Source organism: Ceratosolen solmsi, unplaced genomic scaffold, assembly GCF_000503995.2.
Source record: "Ceratosolen solmsi marchali unplaced genomic scaffold, CerSol_1.0 scaffold29, whole genome shotgun sequence".
Taxonomy (NCBI): domain Eukaryota; kingdom Metazoa; phylum Arthropoda; class Insecta; order Hymenoptera; family Agaonidae; genus Ceratosolen; species Ceratosolen solmsi.
In genome coordinates this window covers 7377175-7384831 of record NW_011948417.1, presented here as the reverse complement: position 1 = coordinate 7384831, position 7657 = coordinate 7377175, and the positions used below count along the sequence as shown (strand labels likewise).

Genomic DNA, 7657 nt, shown 5'->3' with positions numbered 1-7657 from the left:
CGGCGACGGCAATTCATTTAGCAAAGAGGTAAACAAATCCCGAGAGCAGCGGGATTATATTATATTAATAATAAAAGGGCTTGTGCGGAATTCTGATAAGCGAATTATGTGAAGAACGCTAGAAAGACGACAGCAGCAGCAGCAGCAGCAGTAGCAGCAGCAGCAGCAGAGCGGCGGTGGCTCTTCCCCCGTACTAATGACAAATTATTAATTCTCGATATGGCAGCGTCCTGACTCCCGTACAAGATAAAAGAGAGCATCTCGACTCTCGAGAGACACGAGCGGAGAAGAGCAAAGACTACGACGAGGAGCCGAGAGGCGGCCACGTCGACAGCCCCACCGATAGCGTCAAAGACGGTCCGCCTAACCGGCCATCTCCACGCCGCAGCCTCCGCCTTCACCGCCGCCGCCACCACCGCCACCGTCACCACCTCCATCGCCACCGTCACCACCTCCACCGTCACCACCTCCACCTCCACCACCACCGCCACCGCCACCGTAGTTTTGATATTCGCAGGCACGCCACTGCTGCCGGATGCACCATGTTCCATAGGTCGTCGTCGAATCGGTTGGACGTGAAGAAACTCGCGTTTTGAAAGATAAGTGAGGTGAGCGAGTCATCCGCCTGCAGCGTTAACCTTTGGCTCGATACGTTCGTCGAGATTGGAAGGGCACCGCAACATCGCGACATTGCGACTTGACGACTTATCTCGTCCCTGCCGGACCTTCGCGTCTTGTCCCTCATCATGGCCAGTAAGTAATAAACGTTAGCCCCAACGTACTTATCATTTCTGACGGCTGGGAGCCAGAAATTTTCGCCAGCGGCTGCCGTTTAACGGTACATCCGACCATTCACCGCAACCCTTTGCTTTATTCACAGTCAAATTCCTCGAGGTCATCAAGCCCTTCTGCAGTATTCTGCCGGAGATCGCGAAGCCACAGCGCAAGGTGCGTATCTTCCAATTCATGACATATGGCACTTACTTAAATTACATTCACGCGGTCCTTTTAATTGTGAAATGGTCGGTGGGCTCGATTTAACCAGTAAATAACGGTTAGTCGAGTCGGCCTGATGCGCCGTATGCTAGTAACGGGGCTTCCATCGAGCCAACATTTTTAACCATCTGGCTAACTAATCGCGTCGATAGAGCATGATGCTTTGCTGACCGGTCGACCTAATGTAAATAAATTTTTTTCTCTCCTTTTAGATACAATTTAGAGAAAAAGTACTATGGACTGCCATTACCTTGTTTATTTTCCTAGTGTGCTGCCAAGTAAGTAATTAATATTAGGAAGCGCCGACGGCTCTGTCTGTATCAATCTGCCGTATCGTGCATTCCAAATCACTGACATATGTGTAATGCTTTTGTAGATACCTCTGTTTGGAATCATGTCCTCGGACAGCGCGGATCCCTTTTATTGGATTCGTGTCATTTTGGCTTCCAACAGGGGAACGTTAATGGAGCTTGGTATTTCGCCTATCGTGACATCTGGCCTCATTATGCAACTATTGGCTGGTGTTAAAATTATCGAAGTTGGAGATACGGCAAAGGATAGGGCCCTATTTAATGGGGCTCAGAAGCGTAAGTCAAGCATTGATTAATGCCTGAGCTAATTATACCACTACTATGGTCGTAAGCTTCGTTGTTGCATGTTGTTATTTGTGCGATTGCAGTATTTGGAATGGTCATCACAGTCGGACAGGCAATTGTCTACGTAATGACAGGAATGTATGGCGACCCAGCTGAAATTGGAGCTGGAGTATGTCTCTTGATCATCATCCAACTGTTTGTAGCAGGACTGATTGTCTTGCTATTGGATGAATTATTGCAAAAAGGCTATGGTTTGGGAAGTGGTATTTCTCTTTTCATCGCTACCAATATTTGCGAGACTATTGTTTGGAAAGCATTTTCTCCAACTACTGTTAATACAGGCCGTGGTACGGAATTTGAGGGCGCAGTCATTGCCTTGTTTCATCTTTTAGCAACGAGACAAGACAAAGTTAGGGCTTTGCGGGAGGCATTTTATAGGCAAAATCTTCCAAACTTAATGAATTTATTAGCCACGATCTTGGTATTTGCCATTGTGATATATTTCCAGGTAAATATACATTCACTAATCAGTTTTAATCGAATAATTTTATAATCTTGTAATTAATATTGTGTAGTGTCAAAAGAAAATTGAAAAAATACTTCCTACTTTACACGCTCTACCGGACAATTGTAACATGGAACTTTCGTTTCGACTTATGACAATATGATTGAAAAAATTATTTTTATAATTTTCAGGGATTCAGAGTGGATTTACCAATTAAGTCAGCGAGGTATCGTGGTCAACAAAGTAGCTATCCCATTAAACTTTTTTACACGAGCAACATTCCAATTATCCTGCAATCTGCGCTGGTCTCTAACTTGTACGTCATTTCTCAAATGTTGGCCGTGAAATTTCATGGTAACATTATTGTCAACCTGCTTGGAGTCTGGTCGGATGTTGGTGGCGGTGGCCCTGCTCGATCTTATCCCGTCGGTGGACTATGCTATTATCTCTCCCCACCTGAATCCGTAGGGCACATTGTACAGGATCCTGTACACGCTGTTCTCTACATTCTTTTCATGTTGGGATCCTGCGCATTCTTCTCAAAAAGTTGGATTGAAATCTCCGGAAGCTCCGCTAAAGATGTATGTATTCATATAATATTTTATTCAAAAGTAAAATTACACGTTTCAACCCGGACGTTTAATTCAATTTGAAGGTTGCAAAGCAATTAAAGGATTCTCAAATGGTAATGCAAGGTCATAGAGAAAAGTCTCTGATTCACGAATTAAATCGCTACATCCCAACTGCAGCGGCATTTGGTGGTCTTTGCATTGGCGCTCTTTCGGTACTGGCAGATTTCTTAGGTGCAATTGGTTCTGGAACTGGTATTCTACTTGCCGTTACAATTATATATCAATACTTTGAAATTTTTATCAAAGAACAAAGTGAAATGGGTGGTATGAGTACATTACTCTTTTAAGACTCATGAAATTTTGTTGAACTTAAAGTGAATTTTGTATTTTATGAACTGGAAAATAGTTTAATGCGAAGAAATATGTTAGGCGTTATTTAAGAAGATTCGCATGTTAAGGTGGGTACAATAGTAAACTGGCATGAGATTTGTGTTCTCGTGTAACGACTGTAATACTAATTTCATTTTCACGAATTTTCATCATTGTTACAACATAAGAACGTCATTTTCGATGTATATTTTTTTGTACGATGATGATAATCTCGCTGAAAATTTGACAACTGATAAACTATGCAAGGGCATAATTTGAAAGTTACTAAAAACTATCCAATGACAGTGTACATAGTTTCTTTAGAGGTATAAAAAGATGTATTTAGTTCTATTTCAATCGTAAAAGAAATTTTATAAATATTTCTATGTTAAATTAATTAATTTGGCTTTGTTAATAATTCATAATATGCTCATAATATATTAATAAGAATTTTTTAATTTTGTAATCGATTAATTTGGCAAAGTAACAAAACCTTTTGAACAAATTTATTGAACTGTTTTTTAATTTCCTATAATACATATTGTATTATTAACAAATTTTCTTTACTATATTTGTTTTAATTTTGAATTTTATGTTATTAGTTGATTCTTAGACAAGAAAGCAATTTTCATTATTCCTAAATGTTATAGAACAAAGACTACTTTTAGTACAATTTCAAGAACAATATTGTCTAAAATATTTATTTTCCTTATCTTATTTCATTACCGGGCATAAATAGAAATTATATAAATAAGGTATATAAAATAATTTTATTTTTGAGTTCAAAACAATGTTTAAAAAAAAAAAAAAAACCACAATACAAAAAATATTGCTAATTAAGCTACATTTAGCAAAAAAAATTTTTATCTTTTTACAAACGCATAAGGTGCTTAAGTGGGTAGGTATTTTTAAATTTTGAAGTGTACTTGCCTATTTATTAAAAAAAATAAAAAATAAATTTACTTAATTACATAAAAAAAATTATAAGCATTTATCCTAAACAATATATTTCTATTGACATGAAAACCAATTGAGCAAGACCATTTTACGCATAATATATACTTTCTAAAAATAAATATTAAATTTTATTATATAAAATATTAACGTAATGTGCGTATATTTCTTTAAACATTGAATATTAATTTGAAACAAATCATTTTTTAATGAAAAAATTTTGTTTTCTTTCTTTTTTATCTTTTTTTTTTTTTAGTAATTTTATAAATAATTTATTTATATAAAAAGTTTCATGAGAAATTTATGTTAAACGTTAATTATTATTAATTATCAGTTTATAATAATTGTAACAATTGTTTATAAGTAATTATATTTTTAATATCTGCATTGTGTAAAAAAAGCACTTATAATTAATATAAATCCTTTTTACAAATATTTTTTGAAGTTTTTATAAACGATGTTTGTGAATAATTAAAGTTCAAATAAAATGAAATATTTTTTTAATTATGTCAGTTGTTCCCATGCATGTAAATTATATACATTTTAGGATCAAAAGTAAAGGATTGTACTTAACATTAACACATACAGTCGTGAGTAAAGATGTTATCACTTTACACATTTCGAATTTGAGCATATTTGTTGAAGACATAAATTCTTTTTTTAATTGGTGGAGGTATTACAGTAGTAAGACAAAGATGATAAAAAAAAAAAAAAAAAAACAATTTACTAACACATCATTTTAACTCTTTATTAACCGTTATAGAATAATAATAATGAATAATATCAAACTTTAAATTATTAGCCGTAGTATCGCTCAATGCTTGTTCAATAAACTTTATATTATACCTGCAGTTTTTCTTAAAAACAACGATGCAATATAACGAAAGTTAATTGTCGCGCCCGCACAATAGTCATGGCTATTCTATATTTAAATTTGAAATGAATACACATACTTACACATATATAAATATATAACTAATATTTTATGACAAAAATAAATATGAATTAAAATAAATAATAAACTCTGTATACACTTTATGATTTTTTTTCTTCGCTATTATCGATCAAAATATACGCCTTCAATGACATGGCGAATCTAATCATGAATGACACATGTGTAACCAGCTTATTTTATTTGGTGTTAAGCACACTTTTGCAATGTAACAAATTAACATTATAACTATATGATTGATCAAGTTGAATAGAATTTAATTTAACGAAATATTCAACGGATAAACATCAGACAATGAAAACATTAAAATTATGTATTTAAGGTAAATGAAAAGTTATACAAGAAATGTAATGTCTATTGAGATGTTACGTTCATCAGTAGGCGTGCGAATACTGAAAAGGAGAATACTTGGAAAATAAAACTGGTGGGTATCATAATTTTTATTCAATTCTGTAAGTTCTATTCAATACTCTAATATTTTGGCAATAATATTATTTTCAATAATTAAAACAAGCATAAGAATATAAACGATATTGTTTTATAGCTTTCCTTATTATTATACATAGTTATTTAATGAAGTTCTTTATTATTATTCAATATAAAATAGTAATTGAAATCTATTTAAATTGAATAATCTTATTAGCAAAATACTTTTCGTATTTATACATATTTTCATTTATATTCATGCTTAAGCGAGTATTTTCTATGGTTATTAATATTAAATACACATGTCGGTTTTCTCTTTTCATTTAACAGAAATTCTTAAATGTTTTCAAATACGTAGAATTGTGAATATAATTGTTAAAATAAAAGTTTTATCCTCATTTTCAGCAAATTTCAGTCTTATTAAATTAAATGCGACAATCCGATTAAAACACAAAATAAAGTTAAAAATTTAATTCTTTTTCTATTATCTATTTGTTATTTTAAATTTTTATTTAAATAGATTCATTAAATATAGATGTTCTAATAAAAATTGATTTATAATAACTATATATGAATGATATTAAATATTATTTAAAAATTTCTTATTATATACGCTCATATAATTTACGAAGATACACATTTATGTTACACATGATCTATAATCATTTAATTTTTCAAAAATAAAATAACATATAATATAAATAACTGAAAAAATTTAATAAAAATTGTTGAATTAAAAAACATGCGATAATCAAAAAGACTTGACAAACAAAATCTTGTGCATATATATATATATATATATATGTGCGTGTGCGTGCGCGCGTGTATGAAAATGTTATCTTTAAAATAGGTTCTTGAATAAAGATAGAATTATCTGTAATTAAAAATACAAAATAATTTATAAATAAATATTGAAATTAATTAAAAATATTAATTACATTTTCAAATGTTTTATATTTATGTAATTAATTGAAATTAAAAATTAATATTTAAAATATATGTATTAATTTATTAATTTATTAATCGAACGCTATTAAATTTATTTTAATCTTCATCAGCCTTAATTTTCATTATACTAAGATTTACAGCATTTCTAAAAACAGTAAATGCTATAGCGAATAAAAATGTATTTTCTATTAATAACTTTGTAACAATGCTTGAAAAGAAAATTTTCCCAATAATTTTTAATAAAAAAAGAAAAGTGAGATCCGCAATACTAGAACAGGTAAAATATTAATTTTAAATGTTTTACTAAAATTTTCTCCCTTACACATAACAGTCCAAACATAATACTTTCAAATCTCGAATTCTTATTATTATACAGTTTTCACCTTTCTTCAACTTACCCGTTAATTCATTATCATCAGATTTTTCATCGTTGTAAGGCGAAAACCATTCCACCAGTAGGTGAAACTTTTAAATCTTGAAGGTGATTTGTCGACTACACCTTTTATATTTTGAATTCTGCAATTTATTGGATGTTTCCTTAAAATTTAATTTTTCTGTAATATTTCAAATATTGTAATGCGACATTGCGAGCAATAAAGTAGATATTAAAACGGGAATAAAGTACATTAAAATCATAAATATTAATATTTTTTATACAATACATAAAATATCTATTGTATTAAATGGGAATTAAATTTTCGTTATTATTTAAAAATATGGAATTCAAGAGATTTTTATATTTATCTTTTATGTCTATAAAAGGTTGAGCTATTTGATACGTCATTTTTACCAGATGGAAAACCGTAATTTCATTCCAATTATCTGCTGGAACTGAGATATTGGTTTTGTATCATTTTCATTAATAAAATTATTATTCCCACTAATTGCTGTTGGATGGTTTTATAAAAAAAATTGCATTATTTCATCTTGAATTTGTTACTCGTTATAATTAATTTACTAAACCTTAATTGTGCTTTGAACAATGTCGTTGATTTTATTTACTGTATTATGGGTTTCTGAAGAATTTGAAACATTCCAACCATGTTCGTTCGGTAAGTTTCATTTATTAATATTAAGTCGCCGATACAATTTCCAAAGCTTAAATTAGGCGTAAATGAAGATATTGTATTTTCCGATCTATGTTGAAGATCCAGTATATTATAGTTACGGAATTAAAAATTGCCAGTATAATCCATTAGCTCGTAATTCCACAAAATGATATAACTTTCTATTAAAAAAATTTATACATTTCAATTTTTTAAAATTATTCGTCCTTTTAAAGTCCGTTTTTCTTGCAGTGCATCACTTTGTGAGACAAAACAATATTTTCTCTCGTAAA

General features: G+C 31.0%; 1 protein-coding gene across 1 annotated transcript; it reads left to right on the top strand.

The window, feature by feature from the left end:
- Window positions 1-475: 475 nt before the first annotated feature.
- On the top strand, window positions 476-3148 carry LOC105359786 (protein transport protein Sec61 subunit alpha isoform 2-like). The gene is made up of 7 exons (XM_011496474.1): window positions 476-753; window positions 881-948; window positions 1209-1274; window positions 1373-1583; window positions 1676-2100; window positions 2289-2678; window positions 2753-3148. Exons 1-7 carry the CDS (start codon window positions 747-749, stop codon window positions 3014-3016), a joined length of 1431 nt encoding a protein of 476 aa, XP_011494776.1. The 5' UTR covers window positions 476-746; the 3' UTR covers window positions 3017-3148.
- The last annotated feature ends 4509 nt before the right edge of the window (window positions 3149-7657 follow it).

Bases quoted from the DNA above. Each gene is read 5' to 3' on its own strand.
- LOC105359786 (XM_011496474.1), top strand. The intron at 1,584-1,675 runs GTAAGTCAAGCA...GTGCGATTGCAG, and splicing joins ATTTAATGGGGCTCAGAAGC to TATTTGGAATGGTCATCACA. The intron at 2,679-2,752 runs GTATGTATTCAT...TTCAATTTGAAG, and splicing joins CCGGAAGCTCCGCTAAAGAT to GTTGCAAAGCAATTAAAGGA.